The sequence below is a fragment of the Coturnix japonica genome, chromosome 10 (assembly GCF_054131305.1).
Source record: "Coturnix japonica strain WE chromosome 10, WE-NBRP24, whole genome shotgun sequence".
Taxonomy (NCBI): Eukaryota; Metazoa; Chordata; class Aves; order Galliformes; family Phasianidae; genus Coturnix; species Coturnix japonica.
Genome location: NC_140672.1, coordinates 6,797,432 through 6,825,143, shown reverse-complemented (window position 1 = coordinate 6,825,143; position 27,712 = coordinate 6,797,432). Strand labels below are relative to the sequence as shown.

Sequence of the window (27,712 nt, the reverse complement as noted above, 5' to 3'; positions counted from 1 at the left end):
AGGGGACTTGTTATTATCTCTACGTTACTGGTGACTTGCCATTGGTATCCGTGGTAACTCCAAAGCCTAAAACCTAAGTCTTGTGAAAAAACGCTGATAACTGGGAAGAAGAATGCTATTTACTTGAAGAGAAATAGACTAATTTCCAGAGGCTCTTTAATATAAGCATGTATATTTTTTTTCTTCAATTTCAGCTTCAGTGATGTTAATAGTTAAAATTTAATTATTAAACAAGTAGATATTTTAAAACCCATTTTGCAGGATCTTAGTCTGAAAGTTTATTGGGTGTGCTTGGGGTGGAAAATTGAAGCTTAAAAATGAATTCATGTCTTCCTTGGTAACCTTGCACTTGCTGTCGTTTTCCTACTCAGCACTTGTTTGTGAATTTGTCTTTATTTAACAAAGAAGTATTTGGCCAGGTTGGATTACAGAAGTCTTTTAATGAACCGTGAGCTGTGCTTACATTACAGGTGTCCACGATGCGTTCTGTGGAGGAATCCCTCAGGAACAAGATGGAAGAACTTGAAAGGATTAATAACCAGTTTAAGGATGAGCTGGATTATAAAGACTATACTATCCAACAACTTAAACAGGTATTTTTCTTGCATCATTCATTTAATAAAAATTAAGAGCACCTTTTCCAAGCAACAGGAAAAAGGTCAAAAAAAAAAAAAATTGGAGCAAAATGAAAGTGGCCAACTGAAATTAGCGGTAGACCATGAAAGATATTCAAATAATTAGTCACTACAGAGCACTGGCAGATTGCTTTAAATACAATAATCTGCATAGTAAATACATATATAATACATGCATATAACCTGATCTTGTTGAGTGACATCACGATATGTTAATTGAAATGTCTTACCATAAACTCTTTTTATCAGCTTGAATCCTTATTTACGCTATATGAAAAACTTATTAATTCTAGTCTGTCTTAAAGATTCTGCTTGTTTCTACTGTGTATGCTTTTCTTTCAACATGAAATATAGGAGCTGGAGGAAAAGGACCATAATCTTCAAAACTGTTTTCTGTTAGTTGCTTGGGCAACTAATATAAGCTATCGAAATCATCATCTATCTTTATCACCAGGAAGCCTTTTTTGTTGGGCTGCGGGTCTACTAATTTTCCTTGGTTAAAAGACTTTTATTTTTTCCAAGCAGTTTCTCAGGTGCTCTGTCCTATATATGAGAATGTCTGCCAGTAGGTTTGATAGGAAAGGAGACTACTCCTACAGTGTAAACTATGTTGCTTTTCTTTGTCTTTCAACCCTAAAGGAGCTGCAAGTTTTTCTGCAACTGCTGCAAGGCAGCGTAAAGTGTTAGAAGTTTTTAAGTTAAAAGAGTTTTTCTTATACTGACTTTTGGTGTAAGTTCTGTAAAGCTTGTGTGAACATTTATAAAGAAAAAGAGATGTTTTATGGAGGCTCTGCAGTCTGAATAAGAAATACTGGAAATGATTATTTTTTAATGGAAAAGAACTAATGATTATCCAATACCTGCCTTTGGGAATATTCTGTAGTAAAAACTGCTAATGTTTCTGTTATCTTGCAGAAACAAGTCTATTTAATGATGACCTGACTTTTATTCCTTAATGACTCACTATTTCATTTTTGGTTTCTTTGAAACAGGAAAGTGAGACTAAGTATCAAACTGATAGAAAAAAGTGGCTGGAGGAGAAAGAGCTCCTAAATCAGATAAAAGAAGCTGAGAATCTTCGCAACAAAGAAATGAAACAATTTGCTGAGGACCGACAACATATATCATAGATCATACATTTACTAAGACTGTAAAACGGTGCTAACTACCGAAGTGTTAGAACAGTTCAGTGTGTAGTAGGTGATGTTCACTGTTCATCTGTTCTTCTTTTAGGAAAGACTTGTTGCCCAGCTGGAGGAAAAGGACCGTAATCTTCAAAAGTGGCGTGAGGAGAGAGATCTGTTAGTAGAAGCTTTGGAAAAACAGCTCAAAACTTTGGCTTCTAATGTCATACAAAAAGAGACAGAAATAGCAGAACTGAGACAATCTGCCTTAAAGGATTCAAGCAAGGTCAGCTCTCCTTTCCTCCTACCTGATTAGCTACCCATAAATTCTGTAAGACTCCTGTACCTGCTCTTTGTATTCTGGGTGTGCTTCTGTTCTTGAACACTGTCGTATTGACATCATGTGCAACTAACCAAAAAAAGCACCAGCTTTTATTTTTGTTCTTCAGAAACAGAATTTCTGTTAATTACTAAAATTTCAATTTTTTCAGTAGTTCAGATAAGCAGATGTCAGTTTGATGCTTATGATCCTACAATCATACTGGACATCTGTAGCTTTTTCTGATAATTCACAGCATTTCCGGATCCCAAGCTAGGCTCAATACTCAGACAGTAGTTCTGTCTCAGGTTTCTTACTTTCTTTGCTTTCTCTGAGGTAGTATCTACAATGGCATGAAAAGACAGAAGGGGACGTGGAGAGAGATTAAGGGAAGCATCAAAAAGCAGAGGGGGGATGATCTCTGGAAGTTGCATTTCTTATTTCAACATCCAGCTTTTAATCAGGATAGCCAATCTAAGCCGTAGCATAGAATTTCAGAAGCTAAACAGAAGACTAAATGAGTTGTGCTCTTTTGAGAATGTTTGGATTCACTTTCTCTGAGAAGAAAGATGTTCTCATAGCAAAACTTCCCCTACAACTGCCGACTTTCTCACAGTACCGAAGATTTGGGAACAAATAAATGCTCGGGTTATTATATCTTAAGGGAGATGAAGGCTGAAGCACATAAGTAAAATAGAAGAATCAAAATATATTGTATTACAACTTCCCAGGCAATTCTGTGACTACTGCACTTGTAACAGTGACCGTACAAATCCGTGAAATGTTACTGTTCTTGAATAGTTAAGTGTTCTAGCCTGCAATTCTAAAACTGATGCTACTAAGTAATTGCAATACTGCTTGTGTGTGTTAATTCCTTTTGCCAATCCCACAACTCAGCAGTTTTTACTGTTTATTAGGATAATGCAACTGTGATAGAAGTGTTAAGAAAAGAACTGGCTGACAAAGATGAGTTTATAAAGGAATTAAAACAACGCATTAACCACAGTAGCCCTCAGTGTTTGCCAGAAATAACTTTACTTGAAGAAAGACAAAGTAGAAGGAATGACTCTGTAAATGAAAAGGTATGATTATATTTAGAGAAAGTCAGTACTTAACATCTTGTTAACCCCTTTTTGTTCTTCTGTTTTCCTAGGAGATACTGGAGCTGGAATCATTTTTCTTAGCATATAGTCCTTTAACTACATATTCAGTGATGAGTACTTGTTGGTTCTTTTTGTCTTCCACTCAAACATGAGCTCTCATCTTCTCAAAAATATTTTATTTACTAGAACACCATCTCTCTGTGTACATTATGGAACTTTTCCATGCAGTTTTCCATGTATTCGTATGTGGATGCTGAAGATTAGGCAGAGGTTTAGCCTTTGGTGTTCTAACATAGCAGCTGTGAGCGTGCAGAGTATGGGGGGAATGGATGACAAAACGACCAGCGTTACAGATTTTGTCCCTAAATAATGTCTCGCTTTCTCTCTTTTGGAGGCAGAATACTGCCTGAGACTGTTAGTGAGACCCAGTAGGGTGTATCTGAAGATCACACAATGAATAGATGTTACTACCTTCCCACACTTGTGCTGTGTTTCAGCTTACGTGTTCATGTGGCGTCTGAGCTTGAGGTTTTACACTGTAACTTTAGAAAACTCGAGATATTTTGGAGGTCTAATGCATAGCCTAATCTTTACTCCTTTTAAATATTTACAGCCTAGGAAACAACAAAGCAAAACTAAAACTGGAGAAAGTATTCCATTAAGATGCAAAGCTGAAGACAATTATTTGTCACGTCGATGTACTAGGAGCCTCACTTCATTAAATGAATCTGAGGTTAGTATGAAACTTCAGATCTGAAAATGTTGTGATTGTATTGCTTTTGATAAGGAATGAGTAGGAAAAGATCTCATGTTCTCTAAACAATTCCCAAGTTTTAATTTATTTATCCCTTTCAAGGTGATCAGATCACCTGTTTTTATAGCCTTTGATAGGAATAAAAGCTGTTGAAACAATTGTGTGATGAATTTTTGTCAGGTGCTGTTGAAAACTCTCCTCATGTTAATGCTTATGAAGTGGCTCATGATTAGATAAGTTACTTGGAAAAAATTCATGGAGCCACTGAAACGGGCACAGCAAATTGAACTTATTTTCTTCCTCTGCAGGATTTCTGGATATTGTTTTGTTAGCAGTTGATGTTAATCATTCCTATATAAGTTTTTAATTGCTAACTTTCATAAAATAGCAGTTACATATATTTTAAAAACAAAGTATTTATTAACCAACTTAATTCTTGGAAATACACTGGGTGGTGATACTCCATTCAGATTCTTAGCAGAGCCTGATAAAGTGGCTCTGACTACTTTTTGTCTTTCTACAATCTTTGGTAACTTTTTGAGAGGAAGAAGACTCCCCTCAGGGGGTTGGAACAGTGTAAGTAGTAAAAGCTGCTAGTCTGTGTTTGGGACACTGGAGTTTGCTAGTTACTAGCAGCAGTAGAAGCAGCCATCTACCATTTTCTGATGTCCCCAGCAGCCTGTCTTCCATGTGTTCAACCAGCATCTGAACTCATTTTTGATATGCTAGCTGAATTCCTGCCATAGAGAAGGAGGAGTCCAGGTGATCTCAGTTCTGACTTTGTTGTTCCTGTTGAAAAAAACAGGATTGGGTGGATTGTGGACAGTAAGTGCTGCTGGGGAAATGCATACTGACATTTCCCTGTCACTTAGCTGTGCATTTGCTGCCATTTGACCATGAGCAGGTACATGATAGCCTTCAGCTTAAGTACGGTGTCATTGCTTGAATGTCTGTATTCTCTCCAGGGAAAAGATAGCAATGGAGTTCTTTAATGACTTGTACTGGGCTTGCACCTTGCCAGCTGGACCTTACTTATGTAAATAACATCTCTAGTGTAGAAGAGGAAGGGCAAATTCCCTAAGATTAAGCTGGAAGTTAATCGAACACTTGAATCAAATGCTCCTGTTCCTGCCCAGTTCTGACACAGCAGAGTTGAGATGAAGAAAATCGTGTCAGTTCTACCACCATTCTCTATTTAAAAAAAGTGTAGTTGTCTGTGCCCTTGAGAAAAAATGACTTGTAAAGTATCAGGCTCAGTTTAACATGGAGAACTTTTTTTGGGATCATAGATTGGAAATAATTTTAAATGTAACAAGTTCTAGGAAAGAAGGGTAAAACTCTGCTGTAACTGAAATAGACTCCTTCTGTTACAAGTGTTCTTACAGCAGGAAAATCGAATGCTTACATATCCTTTTCCAGATGCTTTATAACTTTTTAATCTCATGGCTACCTTAACACTTGCACTTAAAATTCTTCTGTGCTATCAGGAGCATTTGGAAACTGTCCTCGACTCTTCTGGAGTGTCCGCAGAAAATGGCAAAACTAGTCGGTTCCCAAAACCGGAGCTGGAAATCCCACTGACACCTCTGCAACCTGATAAGATGGAGATAAAGCAGCACGGCAGCATGATACCTTTAGGAGTGAAAATGCCTAAGGCAAAAAAGAAAAGAAGTGATGACATGGATGAGGTATGACCTAGACCCAACAGAAAACAAAATATCTGATGCCTTTTTACCATTCTCATTTAAGCATTAAAAAAATGCTATTTCTACCTCAGTAAAGTAGTTGAAGAATTTAATCAATGAACTGCTTTAATGAACAAAACTAATAGCCAAGCTCAGTGATAATGGTTTAAGAGAAGGGAATTTCTCTTAACTCCATTGTGTATTTTCTTTGAAACCTGTAGACATAAATCAGCTTTTTAGACATCATGAGATGTCTAATACTGATATCTTAATGTCCTGTTTTTATAATTGAATGCTTATTTATTATTTGATTTACAGTGGAATAGTTACCACTAGCAGATACTTCCCTACTATTAGCAAAAGTGTTTAAAGTGTTCACTTTTGTGACATCAATTGTTCTTTCCAAAAGAATCATGGCTGAAACTTGTCTTATTTTCCCAGGATTTTGTGAAAAGTGAGAACACGAAAAATACAAAATCTGTCATGGCTTTTAATTCACCCTCTGCAAGTGACGAGAAATTGGTTGGTTTTTGTTCTAGTTTTGAAGCTAGCTTGGGACTTCCTGTAATTGTGTGGTCACACGAAAGAAGCAGTGTCTTATCCTTATGTGTATACCTGAATGGGAATCTTACATGCTTATGAGCTCTTCCTATTAAATTCCGTAAGCTAACCAAAGGGCAAGTCAGTCTGTCCCCAGAGCGTGTCATGGCTGTACTGTGTAATGATTTGGAGGGAAGGATATTGCACATTGAATAGTTGAGAAGAGAAGCTTTAGTGTATTATCGTGTGCTTTTGTAAGTGAAGCCCTTGTATTAAACTAAGGTTCATATCATTAATATGCATGGCAGTTATTAAAAACAGATGTTCACATGTGATAGCAGTATCCTTGGCATGGTCAGAGTATGAGTAGTAGATTTTTCCCATCTGTTGTCTTCTGTTTTGTATGTTTGTTTGTTTTATGTAATTAGAACAGCTTATGTAAGAAACAACTCCACCGCTTGGGAGCTACTTTTAAAGAAACTACTGCCTTATTAAGAAACTTTAAGAAACGTATGCCTTGAAATAGCTGAGATTTTGACAACTCCCTAAAGGGTATAAAATTGTCTACATTACTTGCCGTTGTGGTATCATCAGCATAATGAACAGAGGTGTCAGTAGTAAAGCTCAAAATGTCAACTTAAAATAACGTTGAACTAAAATGAAGTTTAAACAATGCTCTTGTTTCACATGTTCACATCTCTGTTGAACAGAAATCTGGAAAAGACTACTTCCTGAGAAAGCGAGTACGTGCTTCAAGACTGACTAAAAAGAAGGATGAAACACTGCAAAAAGTTGGAGATTTTATTCAAAGCTCTCCTTCTATTATACACTCTAAAGGTTGGTGTAGAATAAGTTTTATTCCATGTTTTCTAGACATTGTAGAATGGCTTGTTTCTGCTGTAGGCTATTAATGTATGTGTTCTTAGACTTGTCTGCCATGTTAAGTTGTCCTTTGATTTATGAAGTAAATGCATTCATTCGTCTCTTCAGAGATTCATTATTACATTTGTGAAAACCTACAAGTATACAGAGAAAGTTGGTTCTGTCTTGTGCTTCTGTCAGCACGAAAGTTAGGCCTGTTGTTTAACTCCTGCTGAAGTTTCTGACTTCCAACGACTTCTGAGCCATGATTGTCTTTCATACTCCATTTTAATGCGTGCTTTAAGCTGCCATACCTGAAGCTATAAACAGTTTCAGCTATAGAAGCAATAAAGAACCTCGATGAACAAATACAATTTCTGAGTATTTTCACTTAAATTTTATGTGTCATTTATAAACCAAGTTTGTTACGAAGCATTTTTTGCATTCAGTGATTTAAAGACTCACAAAACCAGTAAGTTGATTGGTTTATGTATCAAAACAAATTTATTCTAGCCAAGAAGCTGATGTCAGCAGTAAGTTCTCCTAAATCAAACGAACCTGAAAGTCTCGAAGAAGGAGAGACCAAGCCAAAACGATCCAAAAGGAAGCTGTATTCCACTGTCGTTTCTGGCCCTCTAGATATACCTGCTTCTTCGGTAAGCGATTATACTGTAGTCTTGGCTTAAAATAAACTACTAAGGAGTCCAAACAGACTGGAGGTTTCATCTATTTGCAGGAGGAGGTTGAAAGTACTGAGGTATTTCTTTATTCTACCAAGTCATTCTTGTTTGTCTTCCTGCTGTTCTGTTTTATTTTGTCCTCAAAGATCTCTGTGTTTGGCTGGCTTACAGTTTACTAAGTAGGTGATGTAGCAATCACGGAGATGTCTTCTAATTTGGAATCATAGATAATTTCAGTGTGTCGGAGTGGGATTATTCTACTACACGCTTTTCTAGAGCACAACTTAGACAGCTTTTTAGGTATGCTTAAACTATGATCTCCTGTCTAAGCCAACTTGCAAGGATCTGATGTGCCAGTTTCATGACTCTGTCAGCAGCTATTGTGCTAAGAACATTCTTGCTCTGTTGGAACTGCATCTTTTAATTATATTAGAGTCCTTTTTCTGTTCAGCATAGTGATCATTTGCCCATACTGTAATATCCCTCTGAATTTTTTGATGATTTGACGAATGATAGGGGCAGAAAAAATGTTATTTTTTTTTGTTAGAGGATGAAGAAGATGAGACAATTTCTTCTCTCACTGTAGTTCTGAGAACATGGAACTGAACCGAGAACTGAAATTCTGGGCAAGTCATAGCTACAGGGATTGAGGCTAAAAATGTTTTCTGAACGCTTCATGTTTCACAAAACAAGTATTATAATACTCTTTTGAAAACAAGTATTTCAAAATGAAAGCTGCCTTCAGGCTTTCCTCAGATGTGTGTGCTTTTTTAAGATAAACAGGATTTTGTACATTCTCCATATTTGTTCCTTGTGATTAAGCTGCATTAAAATGATCTCGGTATCCCATAGTTTTCTGAATAAAATATAATAAGCAAATGCCATTCTGAAATCCATTTAGGGGAAGAAATATGTTTGCGTGGGTCAAGAAGAGCTTGTCAGTCTTGTGTGAAAAGATGAGTAACTTTTGAAATGTTTTCTTCAGGAATCTGAGGAACAAAAGAAGGAAAGTGATCATCTGATCATCAAGCGACGGCTGAGATCCAGAACAGCTAAAAAACCTTGAAGAAGCGTGTTTGTTCCCCTTTCTCAGGACATACTTTTATCGTAGTATTAAAACTGGTTGTTAATAAACAGTAACAGTTACTCCGTTGTGTTCTTAAATTTGTATATAGGTGTTTGTTGCAGAACGGCGGGAGAAAAGCAGACAACCACACCTGTCATTGACATATGATCAGCGAATCTCATTTATTCCTTGGCTGCGTGTACCTTTATAATACGGATAATTAGCTCATACATATTGCAACATATCTCTGTTTCGTTCGATTTGTTGGCCTCAATTATATTATATTGTGTTATCTTGTATTTCGATATCATATTTAGTAAAGTAAGTTTTTCCTCCTTAGATTGCCGCTGTTTTATCCCATTCCCCTTTTCCCCCTCCTTTCCGGGCCCCGGGGGGGGGGGCCCACGGGGTGGCTTCCCCTGTCACAGGCATAGGTAAATCTAAGTAACCCGTGACACCATCCAAAGCCAATCTTCCCTCTTTCTGCCTGAAACTGTTTCCCCTCCTCCTATCCCAAGTGACCCTGCTAACAGCTTTAGAAAGCCTTCATGCAGCATGAAAACGTGCCTGTGAGCAAACAAGCAGAGAGAGCAGCAAGGATTGCTGTTGCACTGCGTCACGCCGCTCACTGCCCTCTCCTCCCTTACAGGTTTCAAATGGAATTGGTCCCCAAACTGCCGCCCCTGATACACCGCAAGTCCTCCGGGAGCTTCTCTGGGGCACGGAAGCCAAAAAAAGATGAGACTTTGCCACCTCTTTCCAAGGGCAGGAAAGGTAAAGTGGCTTCCAGCTCCTTTCCACGGCACAGGCAACCAACTGGAGGTGGGCAGTCTCTTGCTGACCATCATCCCAGGGCTCTCACTTGTTTCAAACCTTCCTGCCGGCTCAGCATGGCTTCTTCCCCTTAGATAATGGTTGGCCTGTCCAAAAGGGAAGTGCTGGGTGTGACGTACCCCCATCCCTGGCTATGGCAGGAGGATGTGGGGATCTCAGGCCCTGCCCTCCCCCAGTGGAAGGGCAGGGACCCCAAAAGTCATTCTGCTGCCTTCTTGTCACCAGCCAGGTCCTCTTTCCCATAGCCAACGTCCCTCCTGCAGCCCCAAAACAGAGCTGAGCTGCAGAAAGGAGGCCCTCCTGTTCATATGCTCCCTTCAAATACTACAAGGCCGCAGTGAGGTCTCCCTGAAGCCTTCTTTTCTCCAAGCAAAACAAGCCCAGTTCCCTCAACCTGTCCTCGTAGGAAAGGTGCTCCAGCCCTCTGATCATCTTCGTTGCCGCCCTTAGCATTATTTGCATTTCTCTTTTGCCTTCCTAAAAAACACACCTGCTTCCGGGCACATTTCATCCCACTGTTAGGCCTTGTAAGAAGCACTATGGCAAGTCCACATGCAGAAAACACTGTCATTCCATTCAGTAACAGAGAAACCATTCTGCCCTTGCTCATGACTCTCGTCCCTGTTTCCTCCTGAACTGGGCAGTGTTTGTGGGCAATGAAAGAAATCCCCATATTCCAGAAAATAAAGACAAATAAGAAATAGGCAGAAAAGCGGCATTAATACTTTGTCACTGGTGGGAATCTCCACAGAATGTGTTGTGCTGAAGGTGTGAGGTTAAGGGATCATCACTCTCAAGATAAAAGTCATAGCATGGAAGATTTAGGGATGGCGTGCTGACTAGAAGGAATAAACAACACTTACCTTGTATCTTATTCATTTTCTCTCTCTTATCATCGGATATCTTATCCTCATCTACAAAGCTCTGAGGTTGTCCAAAGCCTGTTGCCATGAGCTTTGCTAAACGCAGCAGTGCTGTGGCTCAGAGGTATTACACTGGCACATCGCAAAGGAGAACTCCATAACCCAAGTGTAGAGGGAAGAAGAAAGGGGAACTGTTACAATTAATTACCTCCTCTAAATTGGTAACTGTAGGCTTCTTGTCACACACTCGTGCCTTAAAGCAGAACACCACAGATGTTGACAACCATGACAGGGATTTCTGCATACAAGCAACCACACGAGGCTGGGCACACTCTCCTGTCTCTTTGCCATTCCTAGAAAGACCCAAAAGAGCTCAGTGTTCTCTTGCTGTTAGTTTACATCCTCCAAGCACTTCCAAAGGCACGCTGCTCTGTAGAAAAAGCTGAGCTGTCCAGAAAGTTTGTTCAGGAAGAATGCAGCAGTATCAGTGCCCGTCATCCTGGGGGACCTGAATGCATTTGTGAAGAGAACAGGGAAAGTAGAGCTAAGAGAGCAAAAAACCAGGCACTAGCAGTGCTGCCCACAGGGGGCGGGGCTTGAGGCAGGGCCTGTGCCAGAGGGGGGCCTGGCACAGTTAGGGCCAGCTCAGGGCCCAGAGCAGAGGGGGAGCAGGCAGAGGCAGGGCCTTGGGGCCCAGGATGGAGGAGGACCAGGCACAGCTGGGGCCAGCTCAGGGCCCAGACTGGAGAGGGACCCAGCACAGTTGAGGCCACTGCAGGGCCCAGGTGAGAGGGGAACCCAGCACAGTCGGGGCTGCTTTGGGGCCCAGGCTGGAAAGGGGCCTGGCACAGCCAGGGCCTTGTGGCAGCACTCAGACTCTCCAGTTCAACCGTTAACCATAACCTCAAATGGTAACTGTAGTGGAAGGCAGGAGCTGATACAGCTGCTTTACTCTGTTTTAATTTTCCAAAGAATGGTGAAGGACTCGAGCTAGTATCCAAAAAAAGGAATTTCTGAAAAAAAAACCCAACACAAATCTAAACAAAAAATCCCAAATACACTTTTCTGAAGAACAGGATTCACAAAATGTTGCTATGGAGCAGATCTCCAAATAGAGACTCTTTCTCTTAGACAGCCAGCTCTAACATGAGATTAGGGAGGGCAGCAACCAGGCTCTCCCCCTTTTTTGCACATATGAAGTGCTTCCAGCTGTGCTCCACAGCAGAACATCTTTCAATGAAGATTAAAGCCTGTGAAATGAAAGAATCCATTCCTATTTCTTTCACATTTGTGTTCATTGACTTCAGTTCCAACCAGGTGGACTCGCAGTGTCTTGCAAGTGACACCTGGAAGCAGGTACAGAGTGGAGACCCAGCACCCTCAATCTCCAGGTGAGTAACAGCAGCCAAGGAGGCCTTTGGGCTCTGCAGGGTCCAAGTGTGGAGCATTACACACAGGAACACCTGAGTATAAAGACAGTGGCAGAGCTGTAGAGCTAGCCATAACAGAGAGGCACAGTGGCTCAGTTAATTTCCTGCAGTAACACAGAAAAAAAGAGCCATGAGGGAAATGCAGATGCTTTCTGCCTTCCTCTTTTGTCTCATGCCTTCTGCCCCCATCAGAGGGGAGGAATGAGCTGCACTTCCACAGAGACATTCCCCTCACAGCCACTCACACCTCAGGTGTGGAGGAGCTAGCTGGGGCTGCTGGTGGCAGCTGTGGAACACTGCCATCTGTGGTGCCCCATCCTACCTTTGACACTGTGCAAATGACTGCAAGCAGAGATGTAGCAGAGGGAACACAAAGCATTTAATAGCTTATCAAACAAAGCAATGAGTAATAGAAATGACAGTATTTCCAAAGAAGTGGCAGGGAACTGGGGTTCTGTAGCAGGCTTTAGAGGCTCTGCATGGAACACAGCCCCAGGACACAACCCATCAGCTGCTGGGGCAGCAGCATCCTTGTCAGTGGGGGATGTCGCCAGTGGTGGACAGGGACAGAGTGAAGCCACACCTTGATGTAGCTCTGCATCTGCTCCTTTCCTGCTCATGTCCAGTCCTTTCATCTATTGCACTTTCGATCTTCTGTCCTTCTTTCTTACCTTTATCCTTTCTTCTTTTCTGCTCTTTTCCTCTTCTTAAGTTGTTTTACCTGTATCTGCTTTTCCCCTCTTCTGTTGTTTTACTGCTCTGGTCTGCATCCGGTGTCTGCACCACAGCTCTAGGTTGGACTTTGTGTTGGGATGGAGAAAGGTTCACAGGGCATAGATTTGTACAAGAAGAGCTCTCGTGCTGTGCCCAACAGGTGATGAAAAGGAGCCCTCAGGACCCAGGACCACAAAGGCAGCTTTTTTTCCCAAAGGCCACAGCGTAAGCTCGTGTAACTGGGAAGGATTCTGTTGTATATCTCCTGGAAGTGCCTTTGAATGAATAATTTTCTGATTTGTTCCCAATTGTTGCTCAGGGGAAATGAGGCTTTTATCCTTGTATCTTTGCAGGAAGACAGAGAGGAGGGAACCTGTCTGGTGAAATGCTCAGGTGCCATTTCCTTCCTTGCACCAACAGCCTGTTTGTGTCCACGCGATGCCAGTTGTCCTCCTGACAGTTTCTACTGATGTTTCCCTGAGACCTTCTGCTAAGCTCTACTGTTTCTGTTTTCTCAAAGCTTTGTTAGGACTAAAAGAGGAGTGGATAACAGATGGAAGGATCTGGCCTTCTGCTGGATGATAGCCACCTGCATGTCATGTTCCTGCTTTCTCTTTTCCACAGGTGGCATTGTGCTTCCCAAGGAGCATATGGACCTTTTAGATGGGAGTGCACAGCAATGATCCAACAGGGTCTCAGCTTCCTTCCTGCTCTGCACCTGAGTGAGGGACACCGTGACCTGCTTAGGAGGCAAGATGTCATGTCAGGGAGGTGCGTTTTCCTTGGTTTTTTTTTGTCATCTGTGCTTTGCTGTGCTGTGATATTTTTTTGCGTTGCAGTGCTATGGTTTTCTTTCCTATTTGGTGTTTTCTATGTCTTATTCATTTATTTATTTTTATAATTTTTTTCTTGTCTTTCCTTCTTTTGACTTGAAGGGGTGGAGCCTGGCTGCACCTCTCTTACAGCTCATTTCAGGGGGCTGACTGCCCTTGGGTGGGATTTTTTTCTGTTGATTTCTCCTCTGTGGAGTTTGTTCTGTGCACTTCCATCCTCAGAGGTGGGTGAGCCATTCTTTCCTTGCCTTTGTAATATTGTGCTAGTCTTTCTGCTGCTACAGATAGTATGTGGTTGTTTTTTCTGGGTTTTTTTTTTTTTTTCTGGGTCTTTTTATACTTAGATTCCCTGGTCTTTGGCTTGCTTTTTTCTTTATTTTTCTTTGTATTGCTTTTTTTTTTTTTTTTTTTTTTCCTTAATTTGCTGTGTCATGTTCTCCTTTATGGTGACATTTGCAAGAGACTGTGAATTCTCCTGGTTCAAACTGCAGTCGGCTTCATCAAATGTGTAAGAAATATATAAGGGCTGCTGAGGCCAGGCTAGATTTCCATTTCTTTATGAACTGGGGTGTTGCTGCGGATGCGTTTATCTCCTGTTTTGTCTCTTGTGCTTGTTCAAGAATTTTAGAACATACTATGTCAGTGTTTGTTTCTATCCTGCTTTCTCTTCTCTCTGGCAGGTCAGCTCATGCTAGAAGTTGATGGCATCACTGTATGAATCGAGGTCAGTTTAGGAGCAGCTGCTGGTGGAAGGAATCAAGTCCAGGCTAATAAATGGAAGCATCTCCTGGTAAGGTGTCAGAGGCGGCAGTAATGATGTCTGTCATCGTAAAAACCAGAGGGCAGGCTCATCCAAGTTCTTGCTGGCTGATGTTTGGGAGTATCTTGTTTTCCACCTGAAAGATAAGAAAGCTAAACATGCTGAGCCGTTACAGCTTGAGCTGAAGTTGTGAATGTGCTCCCGGATGTTTCCTTTAGTGGTAAATCATGTTCTGGCACTGTGGTAGTCCTATCTCTGTCATGATTTGGAGCACAGTGTCTGGTTGCGAGCCTTGTGTGCCTGTTTCCATGAACCTTGCTTTCTTTCTGTCTTCAGAGTAAGTGCAGGGTGCTTCCTTGCTTTTGGTGGATTCATCCAGGAGGCTTTCAGAAGGCCAATTGCAGTATTCATAACACAGAGGGACACAATGGGAATGGACTGTTGTTACCACCAGGCAAAAGTTTCTTATGTCATGAACAATATAAACAAAATTCTTACTTCTGGCCTGGCCCTGAGCTGCTGCAGCTTAAAGGCTGTTTGCTTTTGGGTGGCCCTTCGTGGAATTACCTGATGAATTTTCCCCCAATTTTTTAATGGCATTTTTAATGGCACTCATAGCTACTAAATTTGGGAGAGGAGTTAGATAAGGTTAGGGTAAGCTGCTTCTTTTTTTTTCTATTCTCCTAGGTGACTGTATTTTCTGCCAGTGCTGTGCTAGCTCTGTAACCGGGGATGGTCCTAATGCTCATGAAAAGGCTCTACTGGCAGCACAGAATTTGACCATTGGGCTGCCTGCTGGATTAATTTCTGTAGATTGAACAAACCATCTCAAAAAGCATACAATCAGTTTATTTTTTGAAAGGCTGTCAGCTTTTGAGGTCGCTGAGAAGTCTTGGTTTATCAGTCACTAGCAGCTTGCTGGAGCTTGAAGTAGTTGAATCGTCCCTTACAGAGCTGTTAAATAAAACCTTCTAATTACTTTGGCATTGTAGCTCTGAGCTAGGCTATACCGCTGGTGTGTGTGCCTGTGCTGCAGATGCCATCCTTCCTCATCCTTCTCCTCCTCCTTGGCAGAAGGTATCACCATCAGCTTTCTACCTCACCCAGCAGTTGTTCTCTGAGCAGAGACTTGGTCGCTTCCCAGTTTCTCTGTGGCACCCCCCTAGGCTGTTAGTTCTCTCTTTTTCTATTGGTGTTCTGTGTAGTCTTCAGTTTGCCCTTAGATGCCAGGCCACTTGAAAAGAGTTTTCAAATCATATCCATCCTGATTTCTTTACGTGTTGTCCTTTTTAAAAACAAACAAACAAACAAAAAATCAGCAACAACAACAACAAAAACCAAGAGGAATACTCTGGAATTTTCTATAGCAATCACCATTTCAGACTTGTCCATTATTCCTTTTGAGGCTGTTCTCTAATTTATTTAGTTCAAGATCAGTCCCCGTCCTTTGTTCTCCCTGCTTTTCTGTCCTGTCTGTATTTATTTGTTTTTCTCTTCAGCCTGCTTTCCTTCCAGTGCTGACAGTCATGGGGAACTCCTAGTTGTGTCAAGGAAAATGAATGCCACAGCACACATTCCTTCTTGATGTATAGCGGGTGCTGGTGATAGCAGAGCCCCTGTTCTCTGTGAGCAACTTGTGCTTAGCCTGCATTCGTTGATCTCTGATCTGCTAACCTTGTGAGAAGATGAAACAGAGCATCCAGCTACTTCACTGGGATTGTGGTTTGCACTGCTTTGACTTTAGTCCTGCAGGCCAGTGATGGACAAGGCAGAGGTGTTGGGATACTGAGAGAAGTGTTTGTGTTTGGAACTCTGCATTTTTTTATTTTTATTTTTTTCTTAACCATCACTGGGGACTGCTTCAGTTTAGCAGAGGAGCCTTAGTGGCGTGGTTGCCTCAGGTGTACCTGATCTCATGATGGTATGTGGCCTTTTGGCAGAGTTTGGGAACTGACCCCTCAAAACAGTGTTTAGAACTAGTTGCAGGTGATAGCAAGGCTAATCCAGTAAGGTTTTGATGAATCTGTCACAGAAGAGTTACCTGTCCTTATGAGCATGGCTGGTGTGTGGTATGTTGCTGCGACCTTCCTCCTTCTGTGTTTGATGAAGTAGATGCTTTTTGGTAGGGACGTTAAGGCTTTGGATGTGATAAGTTGGAATCCTATTGTGAGCCCAAATTCAGCAAACAGTTACTGCTTAACAGGGGCCTCAGGCATATGTTTTAAGTTTCTCTGTTTCCTGTTGGACTTAAAAACATGTTTATAGCTTTGCGGAGTATATATGGCACAAGGTGTGCTTGAGTATCTTGTGTTCTCTTTGGCAAGGACGTAATAAAAACCAGTCCTGGATGTTTGGTGAGGGAGCAGTGTTGAGAGGGGCGAGCCAAGTGGTGGTAGGAGTCCTGAGCCACCTAGTTTCTGTGCCTCTGTGTGGAGCTTTGTGCTTTGGAAATGCCCAGATTAGCTTTGGCTAAGCCTCTGAGCTTCTGGATGCTTCTCATAACCAGCTCAAACCTCTCAAAAGCTTGAGGATTGTCCATCGCTAATTTTCAAATGAATTGCATGGGGAAATGAAGATAAAAACCAAAACCCTCAAGTAGAAGTACTTGTTATTTTAAGAATAGAAAGGATAATGAATATGCCAGTAGTGTTTGATTGTTATGGAGGAGCACAAAGTAGTGGCCAGGAGATAGGAGAAATAAGGAGGAATGTCTCTTGGTTCTTTTCTCTAGGATCTTCAGGAACTGTTGATAAACGTAAAGATGGGTAATACACACATAAAGAATGATAGTGGTTTTAAGGGTTGGAAAAATATTGTGAAGCACCCGTGTTTCGCCCCAGATTAAAAGATTTGGAACTCTCCCAGAGTAGAGAACAGTTTGTCTGATTTCCATTTTGCTGAGCAGTTCAGGCCATCAGAGAGGACTTGCTGGCCTCTGGACAAAGGGAGAGTGTGAAGGAGAGGAGGAAATAAAGATGTTAAGATCTGTGAAGAAGGATGAATGGCAATGGTTGTTTGTCACCTTACTGCCCTTCTTGTCTCCCTAGAGCCCAGCTGACTTCCTGGGATTGCTGAATAGCTGCCTCTCGCTGCCTTTTGCTGCCTCCTACCTATCAGACTAAAAACCAGTGGTGTAAAACTGAGTGTGAATTTAGTGGGGTAAGTCCTTGAGTAATCGTTATTTCCGTAAAAGGCACTGGATGTCTCAGGATGGAAGTCCAGGTACCTGCCCAAGTGTATTACAGCAGTCATGGAATTTCTATTTCAGAGACTTTTTCAAAGCCCTTCAGATGGAAAGGCAAAGGGATGTGCAACTTTGGAGTAGTAAATGGTGCATATCAAAATGTAAAGAGGGCTAATTAATGTAAACAGACTCCAGTCATGTCGGTGTATAGCTTTCTTTAGGAGGGTACTCAGGAATTCTTTTCTGACAATGAGTGATAGTGTCCCAACTCCAGGTGCGTGCTCAGCTTGGAAATGCATGCACATAGCTTTTGCTTGGCCAGCTGCTTTGAATGCATCGCACTACATCATCTTGTCTTGACCTCTTTGCTCCCTCCATCAAAAGTTTTGCTCGGTCTAGACTCGTTGCAGGTGCTCACTGTGTTATCTTGACCCACGTGAGATCAATACAGAGATGAATACAGAAAATTAAGTAGGGTTGTGCAGCACTAATTTGAACGTCTTAGGGGAATGATCGTGCTTAGGATAGGGTATCTTCCACACTGCTGATTGTCATCGTCGCCCACCCATTGTGGGACTCAGACTTGTAGAACTAGCTCTTTGAAGAGAGGGCTCCCAAGGTATTAACCCATGTAAACTTCAGAGTACCAGGTTGTGTGATGGCATTTATGGGGCAGAGCCCACAGGGAATATGCCTCTGTGTCACTCAGTCTTGTGATGACACAGCGCCCGCTGCAGCCTGGGGTCAGTGGGACTGCAGGCACAGCGGCATGGAAGCTGAGCCAGCCACAGCCTGGTGCGTGCTGTGCAAGTTGCCCTGCCTGGTGCTGGGCTTAGTGCTGCCCTGTGCTGATGAAGGCAGCCTCGGAGTGGTGTGGGGCAGCACTTTTTGCAGCTCCCTGCCAATCAGGACCCCGACCAGCAGCAGGTTACTTGTGTGAGCAGGGGCGTGGGGGGGAGCCCATTTCACTTGCTGTTACAGCCTCAGAGAAATGTGGTTATTTTTAAAATGAAGCTTCTGACTGCCGGAGGACTCGTGTCATTCTCGCATCCCACTTTAGTGGATCCTGTCATGTGACTTGAAAGCACAGGCTGAGAGTGCAGGCTTATTGGATTTCATTTGATCTTTCCTGACGACAGGAACCAATGGGTGGCTTCCAGAATAGTTCAAGATGTCTCTGTTAAGAGCGAGTTTTACTACACGTAACTGGAACACCAAGCTCTTGATATTGTGCTGGTGATTAAAGCATTCTTTCCAATCAGCTAAAGAAATAGGCTTAGGAACACAGAGCATAATTCCTAGCTGCAGTAGATGATAGTGTAGCTTGAAGAAGTGTTCCCGTGGCGGCTCAGGTAGTTTAGATCTTAGTAGCATCTGGTAGTCTAAAGTGTGACTAATTCAGCTGATGTACTTCTCTTTGTATTTTTGGCTCTTCATTGTTGGTGGGTAATTTCAGCAACCAGCCCAGCAAAGACTACTGGTTGGCAGATAAGCTTCTGTACTTAGCCTTGGAAGGCAGAAGGATGCAGAGAGTAACATTTTGCAGAGTGCAGAGTGATTATAGAAACTGCAGAAGGTCAGCTTTGATAGGGATCATAGAGTCATAGAATTGCTCAGGTTGGAAAAGACCTTAAAGATGGTCAAGTCCAACCATAACCTGACCAAACGTACCCTAAACCTGACAACCTGCTGCCAAATCATGTCCCTGAGCACCACATCCAAATGGTTCTTAAACACATGCAGGGGTGGTGACTCAACCACCTGCTTGGTTTTTCCTTTGAGGAGCAAGCTGTCAGAGATGTCACTGCAGGAGCTGGTGCGGAAGCTGGACAGAGGTGTGTACTTGGTTTTCAAGAAGTTGCAGGGCCTAAGAATCTGCCTGGAGAAAGTGATTGTGGGGAAGCCAGAGACACTGCAAGTTCCATCACAGCTGCCACAAGGACTGTGGTGTTAAATCTCATAGAATCATAGAATTGCTCAGGTTGGAAAAGGCATTAAGGATCATCAAGTCCACCCACAACCTAACCGTACTAGCCTAACTCTAACAGCCCTCCACTACACTTTGTCTCTGAGCACCCCATCAAAATGATTTTGATGATACCTTTTGCATACCCCTTTTACCTTTGCCTTTTCTTCTATGTCACTTACCTTTTGCCTTTCCTCTGTTGAATTTGCCCTCAGGTTTTTGCTTTTCGCACTGCCATTTACTTTTGCCCTTTGCCTTTGAATTTTGCATTTTGCTTTTGGTGTTTTCCTTTTGTCCTATGTCATTTGCCGTTTTCCTTTACCTTTGGCATTAGCTTTTTCACTTTACCTTTTGCATTTCCCTTTTGCCTTTGTCTTTTGTCCTCTGCAATTTTCCTTTTGCCTTTGCCTTTTGCTTTTTCTTTTGCCTTTGTTGTTATGCACTGTCTTTAGCCATAGCCATTTGCATTGACAAGTTGCCTTTGCATTTTCAGTTTTCCTTTTGGCTTTTGCCTTTGCCTTCTCTCCTGTGCCATTTGCCTTTTTCCTTTGCTTTGTCATTTTGCCATTTTCAGTTCCCTTTTGCCTTTGCCTTTTGTACTAACTGTCCCACTTAGCTTTTGCCTTTGCCTTTTGGAATCTGCCACTTACCTTTTGTCTGTGCATTTTTCTTTTGCCTTTCACCTTTTCCTTTATGCTTTGTCTTTTGCTCTTTCCATTAGCTTTTACCCGTTGTCTTTGCATTTTCAGTTTTTATTTTGTCATTTCCCGTTGCCTTCTGTCGTATGCAATTTGCCTTTTCCTTTACTCTTTCAATTTTCCTTTTTCATTTCCCTATTGCCTTGGCCTTTTGATCTATGCCACGTACCATTTTCCTTTTGTTTATTGCCTTTTACCTATTGCATTTTACATTTGTCTTTGCCTTTTGCATACATATTACATTTTCCCGTTGGCCTTGGTGGGTGCATCTGCCCTTGTGTTTTGTATTTTCCCTTTGCCTTTTGCCTCAGCCCTTGGCTTTTGACCTTCCGTTTGCCCGTTGCCTTTTTCTTTTGCCCTTGCCTTATAGCTTTGCCGTTGCATTTTGTCTTTTCCCTCTGCCATTTGCTTTGGCCTGTTGCATTTGCCTGTTGCCTTTGCCTTTGGCAGTTTGCTTTTGCTTTTGCCTTTGCCTTTGCCTTGTGTCCTATGCCATTTTGTTTTGCCATTGCCTTTACCGTTGCCTTTTGCCCTTTTTATTTTTCATGTCTTGCTTTGCTGCTCCGTCTATGTTGCCATGGATTGCTTTTGAGTTTTGGTTTTTTTTTTTCATATCTGTGGATTCCTTTATTTTTTTTTCCTTTTCCAGTCTTGGCATTCTTTTATCCTTCACTATGCGGTATTCCTTTTTGTTACTCAGTATTTCAAGCCATTTTGCTTTCTTTACCTTGGCTTCTTAGTTCTTCAGCTTTCATTTCTCTTTTTTGTTTTATCTTTGCTCTTTAGTTTTTCTTTTGAATCTTTACCTGCCCTTGTTTTTGAGTGTTCTTTGTTTCTTTCCAGTGCTCAGCACTGGTGAGCTTTTTTATTGTTTCTTTGATATGGACTCTTTGCTTTGACATGATCTTGTGTTCAGGTGATTTGCTTTACTCTTGCATTTCTAGACCTTTTTTTGCTTTGCTCTGTTTTCCTTCCATGTTTCGTTTTCCCCTGTTTGATTTTTTATAGTGCTCCTTTTACTTTACTTTCCATGGTCCTTGTTTCATTATTGTTGCCTCTTTGTCTTTCCTGTTCCTTTATTTTCCTTAGTGATTTTTGATATTGTTTTTCTTTCGTTTCCTCTTTGTGTGTCCTGCCATTCTGTCTCCTGCCAGTATGTGTTTCCTGCTATTGCGTGTTTGTCTCCTGCCAGTGTGTTTTTTCTTTCTGTCTTATAATACTTCTCTGTTTACTCTCATGGCTGCTTAAATCCATCCCTTACCTCCTTCTTGGCATGACTGCAGATGCTTTGCATTCCTACAAAGATATGTTTTGTTCTAAATGTCATCCGGAGACCCAATCTGGGCTTGTCACCCTGATGTAGCATCTCTGGTTGAGGCAGCAGCATGCCCTGTAGCTACCCATTCCTCCTCCCTGGCATGGATGTATTACTTTTTGTGTCCTCGAGACTCTGTTTGCATGTCTGCATTCTGTCTTTGATACTACTTTTCCCTAGTGCTTTCCCTTCGTACATTTCCTCAGAGTTTTTCCTCATTGATTTTTCTTAGTGTTGTTGCTTATTGTTTTTCCGTACTGTTGTGTTTTTTTTATTTTATTTTTTCTTTTTTTTTTTGTTTGTGTTTGTTACCTGCCAGTGTATGCCTCCGGTCAGTTCGTGTCTCCTGCCAGTGCTTGTGTCCTGCTACTTTATGTTTCCTGCCTGTGTTCCTCTCCTTCCAGTCTGTTTTTTTTTTTTCTTTCTTTCTTTCTCTCTTTTCTTTTTCTTTTCCTCTTGTCACTTCTGAGATTCATTTCCCAGTATCTAGCCTTACCTTCTCTGGTGGAGGTAGCAGCATGCCCTGTAGCTACCTATTCCTCTTCCCTTGTATTGTTGGTGATATCTTAGCCTTTTTCTGGCTCTGTTGTCATCTCTGCATCACCATGGGAGTGCATTCTTTTCCTTATCCTTTGTTTGATCTGTATTCCTTTGTTTGTTTCAGTTGTTGTTGAATTGTTATTTTGTTGTTGTTGTTTTTTACTTATGCTGTTTTTTTCATTTCTCTTAATCTCTGAATTTCATCTCGTTATCACTTAGCCTAATTTATAGCCTGCAGTTCTTTTCCCCGTGTCACGTTCAGGTTTGGAACCAGTCAGCCTGGGGTTACACCTCCCCATGTTGCATCTTTGTTGTTGCTAGGGAAAAGGAGTGGTTCCTTTTCTACAAGATACTCTGAAAACATCTGTACTAAATGCACGGGGTTTGATTTTGGTTGGGGAAAACAAACTGCTTCCCGTCTTACTCCCCCGTCACTTCCTTGGAGCCTTTCCTACTGCTTGCATTTGCAGTTCGTCTTGTAGACATGTAGTTAGATAAGAGCATCTCTGCTTTCCTCGTCCCTTTCCAGCTTGCCCTGATTCTTCTGCTGCTGTCCTGCCTCTTCTGCTTCTTTCTCTGGTTCTCCTTGTTAAATAAATTGCAGCCCAACCTTCAAAAAGGAAAGAAGAATTTAACTGCAGTGACCCATGTCCTTATCCCACTGTGGTCTGTGCTGAAATGGCTATTGACTGAATTGGGAACAAGGCTGCCTTCCCCCTGCTTTCACATAGCCTCTCTATGGCATACAATAAGTGGGGTTTCACAGGTTGCGTGAGGAGCAGCCAGGTCCAAACCTTCCCTCCTTGTCAATGCAGTGGCTGGGGAGGTTTCAAAGCTCCTTGGAGCCAGGGAGCTCTTTGGTGGAGCTGACGGAGGAAGGTCCCACCTCCATCAGGGGAAATAAGAAGGAACTCTGCCATGCAAAATAAGGAATAACATACCAAGTGGGGATTGTACAGTGAAGCAGGAAACTGATGCTCTGTTGGAATATGGAATAAAGGGGGACTAAAAGAGGGAAACTTAAAGCTAGTTTATAGAAACAAGTAAAGGATAGTTAAATTTTACAAGTAAAAGAAACAAGGGGCATAGGAGAGCAAAGAGGATGCAGCTAAGGAGTGAGACCTCACGGACGACATCAGGCAAGGAGGAGAATAACTACTTGTAAACTACCAGAAGAGGAGTTTCATCCCCCTGATAAGAACAAGAGGGGGTCTTCATGCTAAAGACCTACTGAATATGTATCAGAATTCCGAGAACTACTGACTATGTATTAGAATTCTGAGAAATCATTGACTATGTATTAGATGTACCTATATCTGTGTCACGATTTTACAAGTTGGTGTGCAAGTTTGGTGGAGCTATCCCCCTTGCACCCGGCACTGGAATAAACATACCTGCTTTATAACCCATCTCTGGATTATAGAGTTTTATTCCGCAAGTCAGGATGAAATGCATTCATTTGGCTATGGCTTTTTGGATGCAGCACTGCTCAGTAGCCCTGGGCTGTGGGAGCACTGACATGATGCAGCGGGATGCCACTGGGATGCAGGGACAATTCCTGCTTTTCCGCAACCCAAACTCAGGTCTTGTGGAGGCCCCGGAAGGAAGAGTGCAGTGCTGTGCAGTGTTACTGGGCTGGGGATGAAGGCTGAGGATGACTCATCCCCACTCAAGGGAAGTGCTGTGTGTGGCTGGTCTCATGCGTGTGCCATGGACTCTTTCCTTACCGGAACACACAGGAGTTTTGAGGCACAGCACTGAATGACTGTGCTGGGTTTTCCAGAGCCCCCAGGGCTTTGGGGACATTACTGCCACCATGTTGCTGTGCCCTGGCTGCTGGTGGGTCTCAGTTCATTGCTGTCCCTTTACCCCCCACCGCTGCCATCCCTAGAATTGATCCCTAGCTTGATGCCTTGTTCCATCCTCTTCCTGGTGACTCTTTAGGACAAATAGGGACAGAGCCACTGGTGTCTCCCCGCCTTGTAGGCCTGGGGATTGTCCTGAGTACCCAGCATCACTCTGCTGATGAGAACCAGTTTCTAGGGTCTGTCCCCTGTCCTCAGCTTGGCTGGGGTCCACCCGTATGGAATCACCTGTAAATAAGGGATAATAGGGACAGCAGCAGGACTGGGGGCTGCTGCAGCACCCATGTGCATCCAACCCCTCAGCATCACATAGGAGACCCCCTCTACTTGCTCAGTGAAGAAATAGCCCCCCTCCCCCCCAAAAAAAAAATCCCTGAGTGACTCATTTGGGGCTAAAAAGGCAGCAAAAAGCAGAAGCTTGGGAAGTGTGGGAGGGGCATGGGAGGCCTTTGCTCCTGTCCCCATTTGGGGTAAGAAAAGGGGCTAAAGGGTTGCAGAGTGGGACCCCCTCAGCTGTCTGCCCCCAGAAGCTGGAGGGGGAGGAAAGGAGAGGGAGAAGTGGAAGATGAGGGGGGAAATGAGGACACTTTGAGTTTGACAAAAAGCCTTTCATTCCAGGAAAGAAACGCTTGGCTTTGACTCAGCAGCACTCAGAGCAAAAGCCATCCCCGTGCCCGCTGTGACATCCTGCCAAACTTCTGCCCTGCAGCGCTTGGCTCACCTTGTTGCCTCTGTTTCCCCTCGTGCGACGTGCAGTGGTGCCACCCCCAGCCATCCTCAGGACCCACAGTGAGTCTGTTGGTGGCCAGTGTGTCACTGAGTGACAGCATCAGGTGGGAATGCATCAACATAGAGCCAGGGGAGAGCAGAGCAGCGCTGGGGTGGGGGGAAGTCAGCCCCAAGGGGAAAGTCTCCCCCGTGAAAAAAGTGGGTCATTTAATACCTTGCGTGAGATGCTGGAGAACAGGAAATGAATGAGCTTAATATGTGCCACCTGGGTACTTCCTGAACGTCCTCCAACACCACAAGTGCTGTCCAGAGCTCTCCAGTGTCCGCTCGTGCTCCTTGCAGTTCCCCAGTAAGCTCCCATTGCTTCCCAGTATTGTCTAGACTCTCTTTGTGCAAACTCTGTATCCCCCAGTACTGCCTGGAGCCACCACAGTGCTGTCTGCGTCCTTCAGTAGCCTCCCAGTGGCACCAGTACTGCCCAGTGCCCCCAGTTAACACAGCCATTGTACAGTACATGACCATCTCCTTCCACGAGAACAACACAAGGCCACAGAGACGTTGACAGCAACGATGGTGCTGGAGACATTCAGTCTGGAGGAGCTGCAGCTCTTGGTTCACTGCAACCACTCCAGCATCCCCAGAGGTGGGCATGGAGGTCTGGGTGGCCTTTGGTGCTGCAGGAATGACTGCAGGCAGAGATGTACCCAAGTGAGCACCAAACATTTAACACATTAACAGTCTAAACAGTAAAGAAATGACAATATTCCCAACCATTTCCAGGTAAAGGCAGAAATCTTCCTTTTACACTTTGTACCTATTAAACAAAGAAACAAACACGTGCTGAAATCACAAGTGATAACCTTGCTGCCAGTACTGGTTGACCTGAGTGATCTCTCCAGAGGTGCTTTGAAGTGGTTGTTCCCTTGGCAGAGGAGAGAAGTAAGCTTCGTGCTTGGGTACTTAAAATAAAGTTCAGTGTTCTGGGTCTTCCAGTGCGCCTGCCTGGGGAAGCAAGCAATTCTTTGGGAGAAACCATCACATTTCTCTTTCATTTGACAGAACTCGGTGCAGTATCAGCTTAATGTGAACACTGAGGTCCATCTGCAATTATTTTAGAGAGTTTTGTGCCACACAACCCGACTGTTTGTTTCATCTTGCTTCAGATGGAATGGCTGACTTCCTGACTGGCATCCTCACTCGAGCAGAGAGCCACTTGGGCTCCTGTCCCCGTGACCTGGATGCTGAAAAGAAGCTGTGGGACTCAGCCAGGAGGGATCTGTCATTTCATTTGCTGGGAGGAACCAGCAGGCCTACCTTGCCAGTGTCCAGAGTGCCTGCCTCATTTTTGGCCAAAGTCAGCAGTAGATGGACTCAGAGCTCTGTGCATGTGCCTCTTCACTGTCCTGCTTGGCTGGTGGCACTCAGGGGGGATTTTGTGAGGTGAGGTCTCTGCTGGGCGATTCAAGCCCAACACATTTGAAGTTGAGTGGCAGACAGTATGTATTTTGATTTCCAGGCTTGTGACTTGGTCACAGGGACTGGCAAGTAGGATGGAGAGGGCTCTCTGGAGATTTTGCCCTGTTGCTGCACATTGCTGCCAGCACCACAGCAGGAGGCAGATGGCCATACATCAGTGGTGGGATGCACAGAGAATGAACACCTGCCTGCCCATCAATAATTCCCCAGAGACCACAGTCTGCAACTAAGGAGACAGAGTGACAGAAAGCATGCTGTAGGTTTGCAGTCCACTTTATGTCTAGCACTTAGAGGTATATTTTGTCTGAACTGTCTGATACTTTGGTCAGTTAGTGCTACAGAACAGAAGCAGACAGTGACTTCTGTATGGGCAATTGATTCTAACAAAGAGAAAAGCACTGCAGGAAGCCTTACCTCCACCTGCAGAGAAATCAGTTCCCAGCCCTATGTCAGTTCAGTTAAGCATCACTGCTCCTTCCCCAAGGAGGATCCTCTATGAAATGCAACAGGACAAAATGTGAACCTTTCACAATGTATCAATCCTTTCAAACCAAGGCATCTAGCATCTCAAAATGACTACTGCTCGACTACCAGGTCGTTTCAGATCACATAGGCTTCAACATCTGGGAAGCCTCTGTTATTAAAGGAGAAAAGGGCTCATGCACTTGAATAAGGGCCACAACTTTGGGGACAGCAGCTACTCCCATTCTTTTCCATCTAAAGCTGTAATTTAGCTTTCACTGCATCTACTTCATGCAGCCATTCATTAGTTCTGCAGTGCACTGAATGGTGCAAAGACTGTGGATCAAGGGAACCAATCTAACCAGTCCTTAATTTCCTGATGAGAAATCTCTCTCAGTCTCTTGGAATAGCACTGATCACTTGGAGCACATTAAAGTAAAGCACCCAGGAAAAAGGTGGCAAAAGTTGAATCACAGCGCCGCCTGCTGGAGACCGACATCTCGAGGGAAGCAGGATGGATGTTGCAGCCAAATGTGCTCCTCCACCACTGGTTTTCTGAGACGTACCCGTGAGCACCACACATTTGTACGGTCTGTCTGTCCGTAGAGCTACAAAGGCAGAAGCAGAACATCTATATGGTTTGTTGCAGCTGTGGGTTGTGACTGATATCAGTCCTTGGATCTGTTACACTTCACAATTGCGTTCAGAGTTTTTTCAGGTCATCCTGGCTTTCTGGTGCTCCCTGCACAGTGACACCATCTCTTCTGTCACCCCATTTAGTCAAACTGACTGTGATTTGCATGTAGCTCCTCCACGGTGCTTCCAAATTCCTAACAAAGTGGGAAATGAGCCAAGGGACCCATCTGATATCTGATAGATGCTGACACAAAAGCAATCTGTCATAAAGCCCTTTGCACTGATGCGATTCAGTGTAATACCTAGCATGGGTTTGTTTACCTTTCCTTGAGACTGCAGGTCATTTCTAGCAGTAACAGTGCTTACTGCAGGTCACTCAACACCACGTTATGACTATGAGTCTTACTTGAAATCCATTCCTAGCCATGAGAGCTGGGCAGTATTTAAATAGCGCTTCTTTGGAGCTCAGGATTGGTTCATCCCTAAAGGTAGGAAATAGGGAAGGGGGGTGTCCTGGAAATGGGTGATGCTGAGATGGTGGAGATGCTGAACGCCTTCTTTACTTTGGTTTTCACTTCAAAGACTGCCCCTTGGGACTCCTGGACCCTGGAGGGAAGAGAGAAAGCCTGGGAAATGGAGA

The 27,712-nt window shown here is 43.1% G+C and overlaps 2 protein-coding genes across 4 annotated transcripts; both read left to right on the top strand.

Moving 5' to 3' along the window:
• Positions 1–1,726: 1,726 nt before the first annotated feature.
• LOC146759193 (kinesin-like protein KIF20B) lies at positions 1,727–9,258 on the top strand. Its single transcript, XM_085509916.1, has 7 exons — positions 1,727–1,738; positions 1,869–2,045; positions 2,996–3,160; positions 3,795–3,914; positions 5,423–5,623; positions 6,871–7,038; positions 9,235–9,258. Exons 1-7 carry the CDS (start codon positions 1,727–1,729, stop codon positions 9,256–9,258), a joined length of 867 nt encoding a protein of 288 aa, XP_085366042.1.
• On the top strand, positions 8,694–26,256 carry LOC146759192 (uncharacterized). Of its 3 annotated transcripts, XM_085510624.1 has the most exons (6): positions 8,694–9,541; positions 11,772–11,855; positions 13,233–13,379; positions 14,122–14,231; positions 17,249–17,360; positions 24,388–26,256. In XM_085510624.1, exons 1-3 carry the CDS (start codon positions 9,316–9,318, stop codon positions 13,289–13,291), a joined length of 369 nt encoding a protein of 122 aa, XP_085366750.1. In that variant the 5' UTR covers positions 8,694–9,315; the 3' UTR covers positions 13,292–13,379; positions 14,122–14,231; positions 17,249–17,360; positions 24,388–26,256. The 3 variants fall into 3 exon arrangements, 2 of the variants coding, with proteins under 2 accessions (XP_085366750.1, XP_085366749.1); XM_085510623.1 differs by lacking the exon at positions 24,388–26,256 and having other exon boundaries at positions 17,249–23,313; XR_014932409.1 differs by lacking the exons at positions 8,694–9,541; positions 24,388–26,256 and adding an exon at positions 11,115–11,249 and having other exon boundaries at positions 17,249–23,313.
• The last annotated feature ends 1,456 nt before the right edge of the window (positions 26,257–27,712 follow it).